Raw genomic sequence first — 23331 nt, forward strand, 5'->3', positions numbered from 1 at the left:
CACATGACACTCCCAGGAGCCTGGAGTGACATTCACTGTGCAGCATCCAGAACAATGCCACTCTGCTGCTTCCTCTTTTAGCTCACAGATAGTGCCAAGATGGTATTTTCCTGGCACAGTTAATGCCCAGCTGGTGGCCCAGAGTTATGACTGAGCCTGCTGCCTTCTGGCTATGAGATATATCCGTTTATAGGTGATTATACGATATGATATAATCAATAGTACATTATATACAGTAGCGTAGTACAGTACCACTCACAAGACCATAGAAAATATTACATATTGATTTGTCCCTGCCAGCAGCCTTCCCTCGAGCAGCCTCCTCTCTCTTTCTTTTCCACCCCAAGCCAGAGCAGGGCTGTTTACTGGCACTGATCCCTGGAGTCTTCTCCTCTCCCCAGGCTTATTTGCCCAAGAGAAAGTTATCAATTTCCTGAAATCTGGAGCTCATGACAGATTTGACTAAGAAAACAAAGCAAGGATCAGGCTTGGTGGACTGCACACTGTGTGGGTCGGCACAGGTTGCATGTTTTAAATGGACTGGGCTCTTTCTGCAAGTGGTGACTTGCAGGAGGACTAGAACTCTGGTCTTCCCTGCAGAAAGCTGGCACAGAACTCGTGGGTCCAGACATAGAAAAAAAAAAGTTTCTGTATCAGCCTCAACCTGTCTGCAGCCTGTGAAGTTCATTGCCTTTGAGGATTTTTCCACCTATCAGTCAGTAGTGTGTGTGATTGTACACACCATGACGCTAATACACATGGGTATTTTTGCAGTAGATAATTATTCTGTTATTCTTTAGATTCTGCATCACAGTACATGGCTGACCGGGCATTTGTCTGTGGCTGCTGGTTTTGGCTGTACCTGATTTTCAAGGATGGCAGCTCTGTACTCTGCATCGTGTTTAGTGTGAGTGGATGGATGTACAATAAAACTTTCACTGATGTCATTAATCTAGATTTTACCCTTGGTGAGTTGCCCTGAGTAGTAACACAGATTTGTGCACACTTGCACAGGTATTTGCAATTCTGTCTGCCTTCAGAGCCCTGTGCACATGTGCCTTCCGTGTGTGCACAGGCCATGCCTTTGTGTGAAGAAGCTGAAATCACAGCTTTCCCGAGTCACTGTAAGAGCCTCTTTTCCTTCATTTATTCAGGGGCCCTTCAGATCTTGACAAATCTGTCACTCTAAATTTGCGAGAGATTATGGTGCTCTCTGCCTAGCACGGAGAGAGGTGATATATGATATCTGCTGCCCCTATTGATTGCCTGATCTGGTGGCAGAGGGCTGGCGAAATGAACTTGAAATGAACATCATGCCTCAACTCATTGTGCGTATAATACACTACTTAATCCCACATTTTTGAGCCGCTATGGAATTCAATTGATCAATCATGTCCCTCTGATAGTACTGTTTTAGGGGTTATTGCTGCTCTGCTCACTGACCTTTCTATTTATTTATTTATTTATGTCAGAGTGTGTGCGTGTGCACGAGCACACATAAGCGTGTATGTGTGTTTGGGAAACCCAGGAGCAGCTGATGAAAGAGGATCTGTATAGTCTAGGGGAAGTGAAAGACAAGGATGAAGGAAAGAGAAGGATAAAGAATGGGGTTAAATAAGAAAAAAGAATGATCAAAGCAAGCAAATGGATAGAGAGGGGTGCAAAAGTTGTAAGGAAAAAGACAATGCTTTAGTTTAGGTGGAAATTCCTGGAGTGGAGAGGGAGGAAGGATAGGCCACTCTGCCCTAGCATATGCTTTAAAATCTGCAAAAGCAAAGAAACTTTTAACAGAGGCCTGTAGGGTACCTCGAGGTGGATCTTGGCATAACAGCTTTCAGTAATATTTTGCTTAATATTAGGATGCATGAATCTCAAACTTCACAGAGCAATTATATGAATTGTGCATATATATTTTACTTATGAAGCAGAGAAGGTTTCACAGAAGTGATCCTGAAAGACAGATTTGTATATCTTTTGTTGCTAATGTTGAGACATTCACAGTCACAGATTGTTTTATTTTCTTCAAAACCAAATGATTGTAAGTCCCCAGTGTTTGCCTTCTGGTGTCAAAACCTAGAGGATGTGTTTTCATTTTCTCTCTGAAACTGCAAGGGCTAGACACTTGTATCTGGTTTTAGATCAAAGTTGCAATTCTCATCTAAGCGTATGACTCTGTAAGCTGGAGTATCAGGAGAAGCTTCAAATAGTGTAATACACAAAGCATGAGAGCTGACAGCCGTGTGGGTATGAGGCAAGACCAGAGAGGACTTTGGGGAAGAGACAGAGTCCATCAAAGGGCTGTGGGTGGTAGTGAAGAAAGAGCTTACGGGGAAAATTTGAATTGGGAAAGACTAGCAGATCCCATAAAGAATGGCATTGTGCTGGGCAGCAGTCACTTCAGCTGATGAATAGTGCCAGGAATAAAAGCTTAAGGGACAGGGATTTACCAAGAAAGCAGATATTGGAAGGGGTCCTGTTCAAGGGGGTAAAGGAAGGGTTCAGCTGCAGGATGAGTCTGAGGATGCCACCTGGGTAACTGTGATAACTGTACCAAATGAGAAGCAGCACCATCACCTTTCCCAGTTCCCTTTTAGTGGCAAGGGAAACCTCTCTTTTAAATCATAGGAACCTTAACAAATAGCTTGAGGCAAACCATGGCCTCAGTCACTGTGTCCCTCACAAAGGCACACATTGCTGTCAGTGTGATCAGGCCCTGCGCATGTGACAGGAAATATCTCTCCTCTGAGGGACAGCCAAGGGAGTACATACAGTGAATGTTCAGAGTAAACCCTCAGCACAAGACACAGAGATACTCCACAGGTGTCGCAGAAGTATTCTGACAGATAATAAGGAAACGGTGTGCCAAAGAACAACAGAACAACCTTAACTACATCTAACACAAGGCAATATACCCATTAAATAATTCCAAAACAAAGAGACATTCTCAGGTCTGGAAGGCACAAGGACACCACAATGTACAAGTAGCACAAAGTAGCAGAATTCATTACTTCCCTGGCTACAAGAGACAGACAGAACTCCTGCTCAGGGTGGGACAGGACCATCTCAACAAATAACTCAGAATTATTGCTGACATAGGGAGAACTTTGTGGCACAGAAACATCTAAGAAGGTCATGAGAAGCTGTGCAGCTACCACACAAACATGGAGATACTGGTTTCTTTTAGGGAAGGGGCTGTTATCCCTATGGCATGTCTGCCTGCACCGTGGGGCCCTGATCTCAGCTGGGCCCTTGCAGCTCTACCAATAAAAACCACAGTCATAATCAAAGTGAATGTGACTGGCATGAGAAGTGCCAGCCAGGTGACACAGCAGAACCCATCTAATTGCCAGAGGCTGCGAGGGAAGCACAATTGTGTGCTGCAGTGGTGCTGAGCTGGCTGCTGCAATGCTGTCCCTCTGCACCAGTGACCGGCCCCGTCCTCTCCTGCAGCTTCCTGCACCATCCCTGCCCGGGTGCTCAATTCAGAGCAGCCCTCTCCCACTCCCTCAGCATTTGTGGCTACATGTGCTGCCCCTTCCCAAATCACACTTTTATGTTAAGACTGCTCCTTCCCTTTTTTTTCCCGATTTCTCTTCTCCTTTTTCCCCCTCTGATGTGTTCCTGTGTCCCCACGCAGCCTGGGCCTGTCAGGCAGCTTTCCCATCCATCCCCGGGGGCCTTTCCCCACACTGCCAGTTGTTGCAGTTTCAAACTCAATTGTTCTCCTCGGTCCTGAGGCAAATGGAGTCATTAATTACCTTCTATCGGCTGGGCCGAGTTCAGAACGCGATCGATAGCCCGTGCTTGTCATTCACGGCAGCCGGCCCTGCGCGGGCCCTGGCGGTGCATCCACCGCCGGCCGCCAAGGGCCCAGCACTGCCCAGCTGCCTCCAAACCCTGGGCTCAAACTCCCTCTGGGAATAGCAGACCTCCCACATCTGTGTCTGAACTGACCCCCAGCCAAGAGAGTCAAGGACAAAGATCTTGTCCTGAGGTAGTGGGTCGCACGTTTTCAGATGGCCAGCATTGTCTGGTGGTGATGTCCTGATCTATGCAAGCTGATCCAGTCTAGCTGTCACAGTGTTTCTAGAGACACTGTTTGCATCCTCAATAATTATTAAACTAATACTGTATTCCCCCCAGTAAGGACAAGTGCAAGGACTGGCAGTCCTAATCTGGTGATCTTTTCACCTATGTAACTTTCTTGCCCTACTAGTTAGAGGTTTGGAAACTAGTTAGAGGTTTGGAAAAGGCAGGCTGTAAATTTGGGATTACATTTCCTTCTACGACAATTTTTGTTATCTTTTAGACAGTGTGAAAGAAGATGTCATCTCTAGATGGGTCAGTTCTGCGTTTCAGCATGCAGTAGTGTTGCAAGAATTTTGAGTGCTTTGTTTGTGATAACTGGTGGGGAGAAAGATGAACCTCAAATTCAGATGGGAAGGATCCTGAGTGCAGAATAGAGATGATGGAGGGGCTGGCAAGGTTTGGAAATGCATGGAGAAGGAATGTTATCAGGGATCTACGCTGCCATGGTGAAAGAAGATACAGTAAAAGTTCAGGTTATGAACAGTGTTCTGCAGAAATAGGGATAGTGGGACATAAATATTGGAGGATTATCACCTCAAGGAAGACCATCAGCCTTTATGAGCTCCACAGTTGTTCAGATTCCTGTGTCCATTTGCCTCAAGGGAATCCACAAACCTGAATTTCAGTATGCTAATTGAGAGTACTGTGCTGGTTCATGTGTCTCTAATTTAAGTGTGTCAGCAACACATAGACTGTGTGTATTTCTTTCTTACATGCTCAGGCTTAAAGCAGAAAGGCTTAGAAATGAAGGATTTTATGTTTTGAAATGAGGATACAGCTCACATGAGGAATTGGTGAGTAAGGAAGGCTGCTCATGCAGGGAAGTGAGTGTGCCTGCCTGAGGAAGAGTGAGATGTGTGGTGGTGCCTGTCAGCAGTGCTTTTAACACAGGGGTTGTGTATGAGTGAGTACCCTAGATGGAGCAGGGATGGGCAGTGCAGCTTTAATACAGGGTTTACATGAGCAAAAATGGCAGTGCTCAATGAGAATGTAAATGTAATGAATTGTGTGTGCAAATGTGTAATGAAGTGTGTGCTCAGATCTGTCTTGGATTATCATGGGAGCATGCAAGATGTATTTAAGGAAGTGAGTGTGTATATGCATATGAAAATCATATGTATTTTCTACTATATCTAAGTGTATGATTGCAAATTTGGACAAAAGCATCTGGGAAACTAAGTCTGTGTTGGATAGTAATAATCAGCACATCCAGCCTTACTGAAAATGCCAGCAAAAGTCTTTCCAGGTGTTAGGATCCAAGCAGCTGTTTCAGATGTGTATACAACATGTAGTACAGCATGTGTGGGTGTGCAGGTGAGGGGTTTTAGCCTAGGTAGTAGTTTCCCAGGTCCAGCATCTCTTACTAGTGCTATTAGGCTTGACTGTTAGACAAATAGAAATGCATCTGCCTCTAGGATCCAGCACACTGGCTTTGTTTATGTTGAGAGAGTAGCAATTGGCACTCTCACACAGTGAGCCAAATCTTCTGGTCAATGTAAATCTGTAAGTCTCTTGCATTCTGTGGTTATACTGATTTACACATCCTAAAAGTCATCAGAAGGGTTATCCTGATTTATGCTGTTGTGGTGTCCACAACATTGCCTTTAGTGCAGTGCCCTCAGGGACAGCTGCTGCTGCAGGGAAGCAGAACTCCAGAAGCTGTGCTTTCCCTCTGCCAGAGAAGATGATGCTCTTAGCATCATTGGCATGCCTTAACTCTCTTCTCTCATCTTCCTAAGGATGTTTGTTGGGGAGCTACTTCTTGGCAGGATCACCCTTGGTGAGCATATAAAAAAGGGTGGCTTTTGTTAGCTCCAAAGGACAGAAGCAACACAAAAAATTACATCGCATGCAGCCCTAACTATGCTTGTTTAGAGAAACTGCTTGCATTTATGAAGTCTTTGGTGCGGAAAGCAGGGTTGCAAATGACTGCATCAGAGCGACAGTAAAGGCCATTAATTTCCTGTTATGTTTTCCTGTGTTGGGGGCTTTATTAATTTAATTTTACACTGTCGAACAACAGCGAGCGCTGACACTGCCACACTTGGAGGTTTTTTTTTTTTCCTCAAGCAGTTCTTTGCCTGACATGCAAATCAACACTGCTATCAGGACTGCTAGACACAAGGCAGAGAGCCCAGAGCTGGACTGTCACCATTCAGTTCCACCTCCCAGTTTCTGGGAATCCCTGAGATTCCAATGGAGAGCACTGAGAGGACACCAGCATAAAGACTCAGCGGATCTGGGTCAGACCATGGACACCTCTAATGCACAGTCTAGAAAACATGAATTCCTCTTTAGACTTCTTGGTTCCATTATCTTAGTCCCCCACTAATATACCTCCTAATACAACCTTTCCTTCTGTTTCCCTTGCTCTGGACTTCCCTTCCTTTCATTCCACCTATTTTCCCCTCATGCACACTTTTACCTTAACCTCACCAGTCAAAGGAGTCTGTACCTGCCCCTGAGGCAGATTCTTGTGAATCATGTTATAGGAAGCTCTTCTGAGTCAGCACTAAACCAGTATTCAAGCAGAGTGTTTTTAGAGCTGCCATTTTTGACGTGCCATAAAACAAAGGCTCCAATCACTCAGAGTCATTAAAATTCCCATGGCATTTTTTTGCAAGAGTGCAGACATTAACCTGGCTGTCCTGAACAAAATCCAGCCTGAGTGATTACCCACAGCATATCTTAATTCTCCTGTGGTTTCATTTGGACATGGCACAGCAAAATTTCACAGTTGATGCTCTGTATTGTTCAACATCTGCCATGGTCCACCTGAGAGTCAGCCACATTTCAGTAGAAAATGAGATCTTAAGAATGGGAAGGTTAATAAACAACATATGATACAGGATGGATAATTGTGAAATGCCATGTAATAAAAGAGCTACAGGCTTGCAATAGGCAGCAATCTGCTTCAAATGTCACCATGCAAAATATATCTTTTTGAATCCTCATTCCTATAATAATGGTAAACCATTAGTATAATAATTTGGCATCATTCTGCACTGTCATATGAAGGCCATTATAGGTTCATGAAGGAACCTATACTGATGTGACCTCTAAAATGTATATTGCAGATGTGTTCCAAATTGTAAGAAGTAGTCTCCAAACAAGAGAGGGCCCAGCCATGGGCAGCAATCAGTTTCACAAAGAAGTGATGTCTCTGCAGAAAAGAGCCATATGTATCTTTAAGGATTAGCTAGTGGAGTATTGATTTTCATTTGCTGGGATTTCATAAAGTTGTCTCAGACTCTAGAACAGTTCTGATCTTCTTGGAAAGTCAAACCTTTGCACATCCAAATGGAAACCGTGATACCCATGACCTAGCTCCTGTTCTGGCACTGTACTCATCTGTGTTTTCCTGTAGCTGTTGACCTCTGTGGGAAGAGGCCTTTGTACCTAGAACCTTTTGGGATGTAAGCAGTAGGATGCCTGGATGAATGAAGGAAAAGTGAAAGGGGAATGTGGATTTAGGCATTATTCTTAGGCCTCTTAACAAAACTCTGACATTTTAAAGGGCCTTAAGATGGGCATGAATTGCATTTGACACCTGTTTAATGCATCCTTTATTTCTGCTTGATGCTTGGAAAAATCAGCTTCAAAGAGCTATGGATGGAGACAGACAGAAGACAGAACATTTTTGGTGTGTTAGTAGATAGATACAAATATGTATCTATAACTGCTTCTTTCTAGCCATCTTCTTCTAACAGACTTGTCCTTCATATGCAATATCCTAGAGTTTAGCATAGCCTCTGCAGGCCAACACAAAATGCTGTTTTTTCAGGTCTTGCTTGGCAGCTACAGAGATGGCTGGAGTCCTGAAAGTCCTGAAAGCATCATAAAATGTTCACAAACTGCATTTTTATTAATGGAAGGTCTGTTGACAAAATTAAACACACTGTTTTTTCTTTCTTTCTCCCCTCCAATGAAATTGCCTCCTTGCCCCTTATCTATCCAGCCAAGATTCTCACAGGCTAATTGCTTGGTGAGATCTTGTTTTTCCCCTGGGATCCAGTGAAACAAGTATAGAGGATCTGATACTATTACTTAGGGAAGTAAAGAGCTTCTGCTTTCCTTCCAAACAGCAGCAGCAGCAGCTCCCATTTTGGGAGGAGGAGTTTCTGTGGCCCTGACTGAGAACAAGGTGCTTAGTGTTTTCCTTTAGCACAAGAAGACACTCCTCTATAGGAATGATTTACATCTATGAACAGCAAGCAATGCTTAACATTACATTGATGTAGACTTGGGAGTGCAGAGATAGTCAAATTAGGAGCTAATTGGTGCACTGGGGATTGACTGTTGGGCCCCTTTGGCTGCTGGATGTGATCACGAAGAGAAAGAGAGAAAGAAGGGGAGAGAGCAGGAGTCATCCTCTAGCCAACGCCTCTCTAAAGGTTGGGATTCCTGAGGCCGCGGCTGCCTAGTGCTGTCAAGGTCAGCAGGTTCAGGTTCACTGAACGGTCAGGATGGTTTGAATTACTGGCACTGCCTGCCGATTCCTCCGCTGATCATGATCTGTCTTCCAGCACCAGCTGCAGGATGATGCTCCCCAGCCATGTGCTGTGCACCCTGTGGGGCACAGGGAATGTCAGAGAGGCAGATGCTCTTGTTAAAAGGATAAGTTTTTAGGAAGATTTAAGGACCCAAGACAGTGCTGAAGAAAGGCACATGCTCCAACCACTGAGCATGTGGAGACCAGGTTTCTAGAAATAGCTGTTCTGATCCATTTTTCTTTTACCTGGATAAGTGCACATTAGTATGTGCAAGTCTTTATGTAAACAACACTGCTTGGACATTTGCTCCCCAAACACACATAGCTGTGTGACCAGGCTAAAAGGCAGGGTAGCCAGCATGTTCCTACAAGGCTGTCTGCATAGAGCTCCAGAAGAAAGCTGCTCAGAAAGCTGACTGCCAGTGTGCCCCGCAGCAGGTGGGCTTGGAGCCACTGAAGAGACCTCAGCAGAGCAGGTGGGGAGGAGCTGTGTCTGCAGAGGTATGAGTTTGCATAGCCAGGCTGCCAGTGGCACAGATCTGTGCCTGGGGTGGCACCAGTGTGTGGCTGAGTGCCTACGTGTGTGTGTGTCTATATTGTACATGTGCTGTCCCAGCAGCCACAGCAGCAGTGATAGCAGGAGGAAGTATGTGAGAAAGACTGTGGCAGGAAAGAGCAACAAGAGGGATTTAGAAGACAACAGGGCTCTGTAGAAGTACTGTTTGTCTTAGACAAGAACATCTGCGCAGGCATTCTTTACTTGCTTTTAATGGAGTTGCACTACAGAGAAATCTGGCCCTCTCAATCTGTAAGTTGAAGCGCATACTCTTGCTTCTTACTCTGTTGTGTACTACCTCTGTGAGTTAGTCAGCTCCTGGTGCAGTCACTCCTGTGCTAAAGCTATGGATACAGCTTTTGTACTCACACCTCTGTCTGCTTGCCACACACATTTCTACACCTGTTGAAAACTTATGTAGAGCTGAGAATGCAAGAGACTGCCCATAGCCAGTGCCCATACACAAGGCCTCTTGCACAGCACCCTCAGTCCTCACTGAGACATGGAAGAGATCAGGGTTAATGTCATGCAATCTGCTCCATAGAAGGGAACCCTCCATCTCCCCAAGCTTAGCACAGTTATTCTAACAAGCTCTGTGCATAGCCTGCACTAGGAAGTACATTGTGCCTACTGTCACCTCTCTTCAACTCCTCTCCCAGTTTTCTCTTCCCCTGCAGAGCAAGGGGCTATGGCAAGAAGGGTCAGAAACAGTGCCCAGTATCATGCTGGTTTACATTAATGAGATACACACAGTGTAATCCAGCAATGGAATCAGCTCTACAAAAGGAAGTAATAGCAGGCTGCCATGAACAAGAGCAGCTCAGGTAATTGGTTTATCTATCTAGAAGCAGTAGTAGCAATCTCTGCACAGACAGAGTAGCAGTAAAGTCTCTTCCTTAAGGCTATTTCCTTTGTCTTTTCAATTGCTTGCACATCCATGTGAGATAGAGAGAGAGAGAGAGGAAGAGAGAAAGAGCTAGAGAGAGAGAGAGAGGGAGAAATGTTAATTTGTGAATTAATGGCTTTTCTCTGCGGAATTGTAAATTCAAATGTCACCTCACAGGGTGACACTACGCTGGGCTGCTGAGGAAGCAATGATAAGATCCCCCCCATCCCCATGCCGACATATACCCATGCCCCTCCCCTCCCTGAAAGATAGCTACGAAGTGGAACATGCTACTTTTAATTTGCAGTAACACCACAGCAGAGAGATGCAAGAATGACTGCTTTCCAACCCTCCCTTCCACAACAAGCTGGGCCACATCTTTCCCTTTCTACCTCTACCTCCTTCCACCCCCTCTTCAACCCCTCCCATTTTAAACTGTGTCCAAGACAACACATTATCTCAACTCCCCCCACCCTGAACTAATCAAAGGATGAGCTAAGGGAGGGCTCTTTAGAATGGATGCCTCTGCAACCCTCTCCTCTCCTGCAATAATCAGGTGAATTAATGACCCTGAAGTTAAAGTGAGCGCTGATACTCAGGCGTTGTGCAGCGTAGGGGAGAAAGCCTTCATTGTTTTCGAGCAGGAGGCGGGCAGCAGCAAGGGAGATTCATGGATGGAGATTGAATATGCAATTTTCTTTCACCTTGCCAAGAGCTGCCCCTGGGCTGTGCCTGGCCTAAATTTTTTTTTTCCTCTTGCCATCTCTGCCTTATCCAGCCCTCCCACCTCCCTTCCATTCTTTCCAGAAAATTACCTTCAAAATTGATTTCCACTTTTACAAACAAATATAATGGGAACATGAGGGGGGAAAAAAATCTTGGGCTGTGATGAATTAGGGCTGTCAGGTGCTTCCAAGTCTCCTTTGTTTTTGTTTTACTGCCTGTTAGGTTCTTTGTTTTTCCAGCAACTGGGAATAATGCCCCTGCTCACACAGTCCCCATGGTCCATGGCTACCTTTACAGGATATGGCCACCACCTGATGTCATCACTGTGTTTTCCCTGCTCTACACCACTGTGAGCAAACAGCCACTGCTAACAGACTGCTCTAGCCCTTCACACCAGGACACAACTGATCCTGTGGAGACACTGCATGTCCCACATTGCTGGTGACCTGTGTCCTCCAGCCCAGGTACTGCTCTGTTGATTTGCCACTGATCTTCTTCACCCTCCTCCTCCTGTTTTCCCTTGCCTTATTCAGCTGATGGACAGATTCCAGCTCTCCCTGTTCTGACACATCAGCCTGGGTCATTGGCATGTCACTGTGACCCATGTTTTGTCTCAGTGCCATGTCACCTTGATTCCACAGTAGTATTGCCCTTATGACTCATTGCCATGTCACTTGACCTCAAACTAGTGTTATCTCTCACTGTCATGGCATCCTCATCCAATGTTATACCAACAACCCTCTAAAATCCCATTTGCCTGCACAGTGCCAGCTATTTCTGATTCCTTTTGCCATTGATTCTGTCATTCACTGTGCATTAACCTGGGATCCTCATGGACTCAGACACCATGCTCCCTCTGACTCCCATACTCTTTACAGCCATGAAAACATGGAACAGTCACCTCCATAACTGCAGGCAGACCTAATGTAAAACTCATCTAAAGTGAACAAGTGAACAAGAAGATCCAGAGAAGTAGGCATCTAACAAAACTGGGGAGCAGCCTTTGCACAGGTAGATCATGTAGGAGGCAGAGATGCTGGGAGGAGTTGTAGCTGCCTGACTCCTGTTGACACATTAGCTGCTACAACCCCTCCCAAGAATGAATCAAAAAGTGGAAAAATGTCTAACCACAAACTAAATGTCCATAATAAACAATCAGAAAAGCAGACGCTTGTGATACACAAATAAATGTAAAGAAAAGCTCATAAGTAGCACCCACAAAGCGTAGCAAATGAATATTAAAGACACAAGAATGCAAACTGGGACACATAGAGGCACTAATGCAAGTGCATGTCAATTAAATGTAATTTCTGAATAAACAAATAACTTACAAAAGTATATGTACACTAACTAAGTAAAAACCTGTAACTCAAAGTAATTTCCTTAAGTTAACATGTACAGAATCAAATAATGTAAACAAATACAAAATATCTACATAAACAGCCTTTGTACAGGCAAGAACAAACAATATGTGTATATATAAATGTATTTATAACATACACACAAATACATAACCTCAATGCAAATACACATCTGTACATGCTATATACAGAAGTGCACAGCACTAGCAGGCTACATATTCATATCCAGCAACCACAAAGATATAGTGATGTATCCAAGTATGTAACAACACATACACTCAGAATATACATACAAATATACAACATTCACATATATGCTCAAAATGTGAATACAGATACCTCACATTCATAGAAATACATAGCACTAATACTGAGCCATACATGCCCAGACATCCATATGATCCACAGTATGCACCCTCCTACTAGGCAATATTATACACAGCTTAACATACATATTTTCCAGGTCTCCATAGGCATGCACAAAAATACGGGTCCAACCTGCCACTCACCCCAGTACATAAGCACAGATAAGTAGAAACCAGCGATCCTAACACAGAGATACAAAAAAACAACAGGCATGCATTCCTAGAGACACAAATACACAATCAGATATGCACACAAATGCAACTGAAGCCAGACCAGCTTGTCTTCAGAGAATACCAACCCCTGCCAAACTAAGCAGCACTATAAGCTCTAGAAGCAGGGCATTCTGTCCAAACCGCTTTCTGTGATGTAAGCTGTTAACTCTCCCTTACCTGACTTCCTCCTGAGCAATGCATACTCCCCAAACTCCCAGTGTGAGTGCAGACACACTCACACAAACACATTTCCTCTTTCTCCTGCTTATAGACTGACCTCCAGATTCCTGGTGCAGCAGCCCACATTTCTGCCAGTGCTGTGCTGCTTATTCATTGTCTTCTGCTTCATCCAGTTTCTCCCTCCTCTCTTTTCCCATAGATACTCTCCCTTTTCTGACATCCTCCTGCAGTTTATTTACAGAGGTGCAGGATGAGTAGCAGGTGCTTTTCTTATGTCCTTCCAGGGGTCTCACTAGCCAAAGACCTTCAGGAGGGAGAAGTGGGTGATTACCTAGTATAAACTCCCTCTTCAATTTATATTTTTGTCTAGAATGGCAGGGAGTGTTACCTAGACTTGTGTATATAAACACAGTGAGCCTGGCCCCTGTGACTGCACCTGTTTGAAGAGATACAGCATTGCTGCAAGCTGCCAGGCACTGGAAACTCAGCTGTGCTGCATAAAACAACACAGTCCCAGGGAAAGTAGGAGAAAGACATTGTGAGAGTGTGAAAAACTCCAGAATCTGCTCAGCCCATCTGCACAGCCATAAACTGCTGTGTGTACTCCCCACAACTCTGTGTGATGGTTGGAACATGGGGTTAGCACCTGAGGCAATATAACTGCATGTGTCTCCAGTGTCATTAAGACTATTGCTGACCCGCAATAAAGCAGTCATATAGAATAACACAAACAAGTCAGCTGTGGTGACAAAAAAATCACACTATGAAACAATGCAGGCTTGCCACAGACAGTAGTGCTGCTCCATCACCTGCAGGGGTCCAAACACACCCTGTTGTCTTCAACAATTATTAGGGTTTGAGGAGAACAGAAATATACCTAATATGCTCAGAGATTAGCGTACATCAGGCCATGACACAGTCAAGTTGAACGACTCACTCATATTCTTTGCAAACATATGCAGGCAGCATAATAGAAAAATGAATGAATGCATTTCCCCACAGGACAGTTCCGGGCTAGACCTCTGCTCTGGTACAACTCCAGAACAAGCAAAGCATCACCATACTGCAAATGACAGCATAAGCACACTGTATGTTCTGAAACGACCCCAGTATGCTGTGGAGCACCAATATCATACTTCATGAAAACACACCATTCTGAGCATGGTGCTGCAGTGACATATCGACTTCACTGTCATGGCCAGACAACACTCTGTTTTCAACCAACACGTTACATCAGCTGCAGTAACAACTCTATGAATTGCAGTGACAGCACAGTGGAAACTGCACCAGTGAACCAACAATTACCATGTTGAAACAACCTTACTGCATGCCATAATGCAAATGTACCACAAGAAACAATTCACAGCTGCTTCTGTGAAGAGTGTAATGGCCTTGAGTGTAATGGGGCAGCAGAGCAAGTAGTGATACAGTTAATCTCATCATTACTGTCACAAACCCACAACCTATAGTGATAGTTGCAACAGGATAACCACAAACAGCCTGCAAACACATACTGTGTGCCAGTGACAATGACAGTCATCTGAAATGTCATTGAGACATTTTGAGAGCTACGTCTCTCAAATTATATTATTCCTGCCACTCTGAGCAACACAAATGGGATCATACTTGCAGTGGCATACTCAGATACTGTATATCTCCTCAAAAACTTAGACACATTACACACCTCTCCACTCTATGCTGCTTTCCACTTAAAGAAAATTTGAACTCAAGTCTTTAAAACAGTTTATGTCCTGGGGCAATATTAAAAAAAAAAATAAATAAAAAAATAATAAATAAAAAAATCAGTACTGGGACTGATATCCCTGCCTCACACTCCACCAGAAGGAGGCATTTGTAATTTCCCAATACAAAAATGAGATTATGGCAAGGTAGGAAAAGTCCCATGCTAAACACTGTCAAGACCCTGCTTTGCACTCTGAGTCCTCCCATTTGGAGTGAGGAAAGACAAAACCACTTGTAACAAAAGCGCTGATTTTTCAGTAGAGGGTGTTGAGGCAATAACAGTCAGAAAATTATATGAGCTCCACTAAAGAGAAGGGCAGTGATGCTACCTATCCTATAGCTACAGGATTAACAGTGCAGATGCTCCTACAGACACTGGGCAGCACCCTGTTTGGCACAGCTCAATCCCATTTGAAGAGTATGGTCAACCATCTGCACTGATACAGCTAACACTTCTTGGAAAACACCACCAGATCTGTAGAAATCTTGGTGACTCTTTACTGTCCCCCTGCACTGACACAGCCCTGCATTACTTAGGCATCAATGTAACTCACTCTAATCATCAAAATGACAAGTGAAGAAAGGGAAGGAGACACTTCTGCCTTCTCAGGTTTGCTCCCCCATCTCTGCTGGGGATTCCTTTACTGCAAACAGCCTGAGTATTATTGCCATTTACGGTAGCAATCACTCCGTCCCCTCCTCTCCCACAAACCTAGTGCTGATATTAGCACTGATTACCCTAACAAGCCTTTGGGTTTTATTACTACTGATACTAATAATAGTGGACACATTACGTCTGCTCCCACCAATAAGAGGCTGCAGATATGATCCCCGCTAATGCCGATAATACTGGGGGATATTATCTCTGCCATTGTCAGCACTGCAGATGTTATTGCCAGTAATGCTGTCAAATACTACAGATACTGTCAAGGACCAAGATTAATAATGCTGAGAATGTTACAGCTCCAACCTCACTGGAATAGGAATCCCAAATGAGAATTTGGGTTTAGACAGGAAGTCTGTTTGCAGCCTGTTATGGAAAGAAAGGGCCATGTCTCATAAGAATGGTTTTGTAAAAATCGCCAAAGTTTCACTCAGCTGAAGATGTTGTGGTATGCTAGCAGCAGCTTGATATACTCTTTTCCTGTTATCTAATTATCTATCTATGTCTATCTATCTATCTGTCTATCTCATGTTTGGCTTTCTCTGCATTTCTTCTTTTTTCTCCTTGTACAGTGCTCAAGACTACAATGTGAGTGATACAAAATTTTTCTTAGTGCCTCTGGGTCACCCCAGTTCTCATTCTTTTAGCTGTCAATTAAGGGATTATAAAACAGCAGAAATAGTTGCATATTTTTCCCCTTTGTACTTCTGGACATTATATTGTTGCTTCTTAGTGTGGCAATGACCCTGCTGAGCATGGTTGCCCTGCCATCACAGAGTATGACAACACTCAAACCATAAAGAGCTAGGAATTCATGTTTTCTGATGCAACCTGATAGTGTAAGACCCTCACTGGTTTTGAGAAAGTCATTACATGCTGCAGGGTCACCTCTGCCTTTGGAAGATGGTAGGTGTATGATCAGAGGGAAGTTACAGCTCCACTGGCAATGCCCACAGTCCACAAGAAATGGCACACAGTGTGTTACACAAATGGTGGTGAACTTTTTTAGTCAAATTATTTTCAAAATCGCAGGAGACTAACTCTATCACAGAAGTCAGAAGTTTTGCAATCCCTGGTTATAAACTGAAACAAAAGGGTGATGTGGTCTTTAACAAGGCAAATCCTGACCATCCATTCTTGGCATTCACCTGAGGAAGACATACTGTGTTTTGAGGAAAGACTCATGGCCAGACTTCCTTGTTGTAACTAGTAGACACTCAGACCTCCTTCCCAGCTAGCTGTCTCTCAATGCCATACATTTCCCAGGCCACCCTTGCACTTGCAACCAGTGTATTTGGTAGGTTGGGATTCCCACTCTTCCCTCTAACTCTCTGTGAGGGACACACCTGGCTGTCAGTGTCCATCTCTGAGCTCACCTCATGCATCCGTCTGGCTCCTTCTGTCCAACTCGGGAGTTCTGCTACATCATCTTGACACATAATTATCTCTCCTCTTCTTAATCATCTGTGCTACTGTCTAATGTAGGCACCAGCTGCAGCAAGGAGGACCTGGGGGAGGGGGTGTGCTCACATAGAAGCTTCTCTGTCTGTCTCCCACCCTGTTCCCCCCAGCCATCACAGAGTTTGCTAACAAGGTTTTCAGAACTAGTGATTCAGGAATAGCTTGGTATTTCCCCTTTCTGTTGAACTGCATTCCTCACAGAGGAATCCTTGCAGCAGAGCTGGTCCAACAGAGCGGAAAGAAAGAGAGCAGTGCTGCTTCTTCTGCCTTCTTTAGGGAAGAACCACTCCCTAAATGCTTGGAAAGTAGATGTGCAAAGCTCACAAGGGCTTTTCGATGTGAGAATAAAACCTGAAGTTAAGAAAGAAACTAAAACAAAGTGTTCAGAAGCTCTGGGAAATACTGAGAAGGTATATGCATCCAGCATGAACGTGAAAGAAATACTCACATTGTATCTCTCGACAAACTTTTCCTACTTCCCATCTCAACTAGAAACAATCAGAATGTTCAGAGCTAAGAGGAGACTGCCTAGGAATGAGTGCAGGTTACTGGCTTTGCAAAACTTCCCCTTCTAACCTTAGGACCCAGCCCTACAAAGGGACAATATTTTTCAGCATTTCTGAAGGCCAATGTGAGCCCAGATAACTCAACTCATGGTTAGAGATGTTCAGCAGCCAGCTGGGGGCCCCATGTGAGCTTTCTCTGGATCAGGAGCACAATGTGTCCCTGCAGCAGATATCTGGGATGGCAGGATTAAGGCATCTAAGGCAGTTGCAACCATGTCATGTAACTGCCACCCAAAACTCTGAGAGCTAAAGACAAGAAACATCTGCAGGATTGTCTGGTTGGTACCTTTTTGATTCCTACTAGGATATGTGGGCACTTGGCCAAAAGCAAGGAGCTGCATTGTGTCACTTGCCTAAATCAAGTCTGCAAGGAATTAAGGACAGACACAAAGAATAGTTCTTACTGTCAAGATATCATTATGAAGTGTCATGCTCTTAGATGGCTGCTCTGTTTTTCTGTGCTGAATTGTACTGTTCCAAAAAAACCTCAAGTTCTGAGGCTGGAAGTGGCTATGTGGCTGCATCTAAAGTGTGATGATCTTTCCAGGTATAGCCTGAATAGTAGCTAAAGCCAGATTGAAGAGCTTCATTTCTAATGAGATGTGGAGGCACCATGTTGAGAGCTGGTGATCACCACGTTGGACTGTATGAGAACAGGGATTCACAAAATCCCCAAATAACTGCCAGGAGATCTGCACAACCATTAGAGAGACGTGTCATTCAGATTGAAATGTCACTATTTCCTGTATATGATGGCAAATGCTGGAAAGGTTTGCAATATTTATTCCTGACATTTTTTGACTTTGAGGCATTGACTCAGCCCTTCCATTGCTACACTTTTCTCTTAGCTGGGCCCTACTGCCATCTAGCTGGGAAATGGATCTTCCTCTGGGGCCCGATCCAATTTCCAATGACATCAGCAAAAATCTTCCCATTTGCTTTAACAGAAGCTGGATTGGGTCCTTGCATCTAGTTTTACTTTGTATTAGGGAGAAAGGGATTTATTCTTATTTGGATCAAAAACTTACAGATGTGAACCTCACCAGAATCAATGCTGAGAAAATTACTAACAAAACCTCAAAATACAGCATCTATCTCAGGAGAGCTTTCTCTTCTCACCTCATATCACAGAGAACTCTCATGTTCTCTTGCACTACACAGCCTTGGGGTTACAGCACACACAGCACACTGAGCCACCTGTCCTAAGAGGTCTTTCCATCCAACTAGCAACACAACATACTGAAGTCAGTGCTGAACCCAACAAACTGGTCAGTCAGTATTCTTAAAAAAGTTCACCTCCTGACCCAAATTTTAGAACAAATCAGATTAAAAGGGACAGATTTAAGGAAAAGTGTTTGAAAGCCACCATAAGAACACCAAGACCTTGCCCACCTCTCCTGACTCAGTCTATTTAGACCTGAAACTCCAGCTTTTGATTAATTTCAGGATCTTTGCCCTGAATACTTCACAGCAAGTAGGAAGCAAAAGGAGACAGCTCAATCCTATTTCCTTACAGCTTTAGTGAAAGGGTTAGAAACAACCTTAGGATCACAGTACTCAGAAGACCTCCTGTTCTGCTTTCAGACTGTTGTAAGCATGACAGTTCTGCTGTGGTAGATGCTACTCATTGAAAACTGAGCCCTTGTGATCACCAGCTAATGTAGCTCATGGCACATCACAGGGCAGGAGCTTGTTTGCAAGGGGAATGAAAGACAACTCCCACATTGCTTCTCCAAGATGGCATTTAGTTTGAAATCGAGTGAGTCAGGGAAACCGTGTTTACCCACAGTTCAAAGTCCGGGCACCTGCTGGCACCTGGGGAGTTCAGTTCCAGCCATTTCCAGCAGTGAATGAACTCGGGATCAGCTCCAGCAATGGAGACGGCTCTCTGCCTGCTGAGCAGATGTCTGGAGACGCAGCCTGTCATGAAAGGGCCTCGGAAGAAGAGCATTCCAAGCCAGCAGGGCAGTGGTGGGGAACTGGTCTCTGTTGCTAAAACTGATCTAGCCCCTGGAGCAGCTGCAAACCTTGGCCTGAAATTGGAGCCTGTACATGGGGACAAAGAATATAAAAGGGAGGATGAGCTTCTCCCCTCCCCCTACCTTCATCACGTTTCCTCTTCTCGCCATTCGACCGAGGAATCCCCAGGATCCCGTTAATGGAGTAAGAGCCCACTGGATCATTGGAGGCACTGGAGACAGGAGGGGATGCTGTGCTGGGTACTGGACGAAAGGAAAAGGGAAAAAGGGCCATCAGGAGAGCAGCACAGCACTCAGGGATCCCCAGCTGAAAGCTATGCATGCCACCAGTCTAACAGGAAAGCCTGGGCACTAAGCAGATTCCCAGTCCCTCACGCTGAAGGACTTACTCTACTGTATCCCAACAAAGATGCATCCCAGCTTTGCATGTCAACTTCTATACTGAAGCTTCGCAGCCTTCCAGTACAGGGCCATTGATAGCAAGTGTTTTCCATCAAGAAGCTAAAGGTTGTTACATCCCAGTTCAGAGCAGGCTTTCAAGGTAATCGAGTGAAGTACTGTATAGGCCACATTCTCTAGTGACTTCATAGTCCATCCATATTTTACTAGATCATTTCCTCACTATTTTTTTCACCGGGAGTGCACATGTTCTGTCTTAGGCAGACTAGCTTCTTACATGCCCACCCTAAACACTTAGTGAAAAACTACCTTCTCAGCATAGGTTAGAAGCACTTCAGTGCTGCACTAATAAACTCAGTTCCCTACTGGAATGACTGGTTGGTGATACAAGGTACCACCCAGATTAATGAAAATCTAGTGCCTTCCTTTTGTACTGACTGATATCAATAGACAGAATGCTCTGGCCATTTGGCTGTCCAAGATTGCTCATGAATTTCCAAAATACCAAAAGTGACAAGAAATCCAGGTTAGAAATGATGCCTTCATGGTAATCAGGTCTTTAGAAAGTAGAACAGATAGACCTGTGCATCCAGCAGGCATATCTATTGTGTCCCAGTAATGAAAAGAATATCCCAGTTCTCTTACAGGCCACTATTCAGCTCGTAAAGCACTGACCTGAAGCGATCAATATGTCCAACTCAAGCCTTTCAGGGTGGAACAGAACCTTGCAACACTCTCCAATGTAGACCCACACTTCCCAGTGAAAGACAGACAATGAGAGACTCCACTAGAAGCACTCACAATCAGTATCCCAGCTCAGCCATTGCATTCCCTAGACATGACACTACTGTTCCAAGAAGGAATATCTGCCAGCTCCATCTGTTGTGATCAGTGATTGCCAGTCCAGTGAGCAGGTCCATATGAAAAGGGCATCCAGAAATGCTCTTCCATATTGGCCCATTGTACTCCTGAATACAGTTTGTGTACAGGATTATGTCTACCAGCTGTGTCCCATGTAGATGAGCATTTTCTGGTTAATCCTTGAGTAGCAGCAGATTCTCAATAACCAACAGAATCTAAGAAAGTCTTAGGCCACAAAGAAGCCACTGTATTTCACAGTATCCCTGACTACTGCAGGGTTTTCCTGCTCTAATTTATCACTAAAGCTATGCTAGCAAGAGCAGACATATCTACCACACAGCCCACAGATTAAAAAGTATGTCATCACACATTTAACACAGTACCTTTAAAGAGACTAGGAGGCATTTGGTCACTGTATTACAGCCTCCATCTTCTGCTCACCTCAACAAACCAGCAAAACAACTCCCCCAGGAAAAACAAAAACAAAACAAAACAAAAAACCAAAAAAACCCACCCCAAACCAAACCAAACCAAACCAAACCAAACCAAAAAAAAAAACAAACCCCAAAACCAAAACCAAACCAAACCAAACAAAAACAAAACAAAAACAAAACAAAAACAAACCAAACCAAAAAAACCCAAAAAACAAACAAACAAAAAAACCACCCAAAACATTTTCTCAACGAAAATACATCCATGGGATACCTGACTGCAGAGCTAGACCAATGAAGAACTTTGTTGTGAGGCAGCTGGAATATCTTACCCATGTTTGTGTATTACTAGCAGTATGAAATGGACCAGTTCCAGCAAAGAGAGAGAAGAAGAATTGGTAAGAGGGGAAAGAGAGTCAGAGTAAGAACAAGAGAAAAGGTGAAGACTGATGCTTAGACAGGACAGCAGTAAATACTTCTCTATAGGGAGATGAAGGAGAGAGCATGAATGTGAAATGGACGTTAAGGCAGAATCACTTGGGCAAACCCCTATTTTGGGCTAGTTTCTGTGTGATTCACTTCTCTGCAATGCAACAGGGGAGACGAAGAATAGAAAACTCTGATTTCCATGGAGGCTTCTTTCCCCCCCCCCCCCCCTCCCTTTTGCTGTGCTTAGCATCTGCTTGTCAGACTTTGTTCCCTCAACTAAGCTTCATCCCCATTTCCACTTGACCTGTCACCACCCCTCATGTCAGTCTACTTACCAATAGTATGTCCTGGTGCAGTCACACCTGTCCCACTCCCATCTGGTGTTGGGTGAAAAGGTTGCTGAACTTTGGTTCTGATGATCCTGGAAAAGATTGAAACACTTTCAGAACTCAGAAATGCACCTTCTTTGCAGACCCACAGTCCCAGTTATCAGAATCTGAAGGCTTGATCTGGGCTCTTGGTGCAGCAGAGGGGCTTCATTTGCCTTGTGGTCCTGATTCTACTGCTTTAATAGTCCAGCTCTCAGAGAACCATCCAATTTCTGCTCTGTCATCTTTATTCCAAATTTGGGTATTCACTGCATAAGGATGGTGTTCAGTGAGCAAGCTAAGATCTTCTGTGTGTTAACAGCTGCATTGTCACTTCTGGTATGATTTGTGAACATAATCACAATGCAGTCTTTGCAGCTAATGGAGACATTGCTGAATTTACAAATGGTGTAGCTTTAATTTTGTTGTCTACCCTTGAAAAATACCCTTCTGACCAACTAAATGCTTTGTAGTGTGGAAGGCTTGCCCAAAGCCCTTGTCCTTCATAAATGAGGTGAAAGCAGAAGGCATCTGTAGGGAATGGTGGTGGGATATAGATCACCAGGGAAAAAGGTCCATCAAACAGGGCAAAAATTGTTGTGTCAGGTGGTGAATGAACACAGCATGGTAAGTCAAAAAGACATCACAAAGCTTATAATGTAGCTCAGAATAACAACAAACTGAACTGTAATTGTCAGTGCTCTGTTTCTTGTTACATGAAATCTTTTACCTCTAGGTCACTGGTTTAAATCCAGCTGAGGTCAGTGGTGAAAGAAAATCACTAGTACCTAGTACCTGCCTGGCAAGGTCCCTGACTACTGGAAGATATTGGGTATCTGTGTGTTGGGAACAGCTGTTCCACCAAGGAACTCAGTAAATAAGCCATGACCTGTGAAGGCCATGGAGACCAACTTCCTTTCTGAGATTTGAACTAGCCTCTCCTCTCTTCAGCCACTCCAGTTAGGGTGTAGGCTGCAGATTCTCTTCAGTCTGAACTTCTGGAACTTCTGAGCCCTGCATTATATTAGCTTTATTTTCTACCCAAAAATCTCTCCAGAAAGTGAAAGCAAATAGATTTTTCCTGCCCACTTGAGAGCTTCCTTTAAAAATTTATTCTAAAGAATAAGTTGGCAAAACTTCAAAGAGCAAATGTGTGGCTAGTGGGTGGTATGGCATAGATAGAGATAGGCAGAGATATTGTGAGGGCAATTTTTAAAAACCACAGCTTCTGAGAGTGAAGTCTTCTTAGGAAAAGAAAGAGAACATCTCACCTCAGCAAGTTAGAAAACTCTGCTACGTGCTTGATAAAGTCTGACCAGTAGCTGGAGTGCTTGGGACATAGCTGGAGACAGAGAATATCAAAGTTCTAGCTGAGGATGGAGATCCAGATCCTCGCTCCATATAGATCAGTGGTACTAGATGCCCTAATCTGTAGTTGCTGAGAACTTCTACAAAAAGTGTCTAAAGGCCTCAGGGCCAGATTCTGAGGTCACACTATTCGTACTAGGTGAAGAGCTGATCTGAAAAGTGTGCTACAGCAAATTATATAACTTTTTTTTTTC

The 23331-nt window shown here is 44.1% G+C and overlaps 1 protein-coding gene across 9 annotated transcripts in view; it reads right to left on the reverse strand.

The window, feature by feature from the left end:
• PAX2 (paired box 2) overlaps positions 1 to 23331 on the reverse strand; it is a 102528-nt gene that overhangs the window by 32320 nt on the left and 46877 nt on the right. For all 9 annotated transcript variants that reach the window (XM_083866571.1, XM_083866572.1, XM_083866569.1 and 6 more), the window contains 2 exons: positions 21737 to 21822; positions 19405 to 19524 (listed from right to left, as the gene is read on the reverse strand). In XM_083866571.1, the coding sequence (XP_083722697.1) occupies positions 19405 to 19524; positions 21737 to 21822 (206 nt within the window). The remainder of the gene's footprint in view (positions 1 to 19404; positions 19525 to 21736; positions 21823 to 23331) is intronic.

This window comes from Zosterops lateralis (assembly GCF_965231275.1).
Source record: "Zosterops lateralis genome assembly, chromosome: 8".
NCBI classification, from domain to species: Eukaryota; Metazoa; Chordata; class Aves; order Passeriformes; family Zosteropidae; genus Zosterops; species Zosterops lateralis.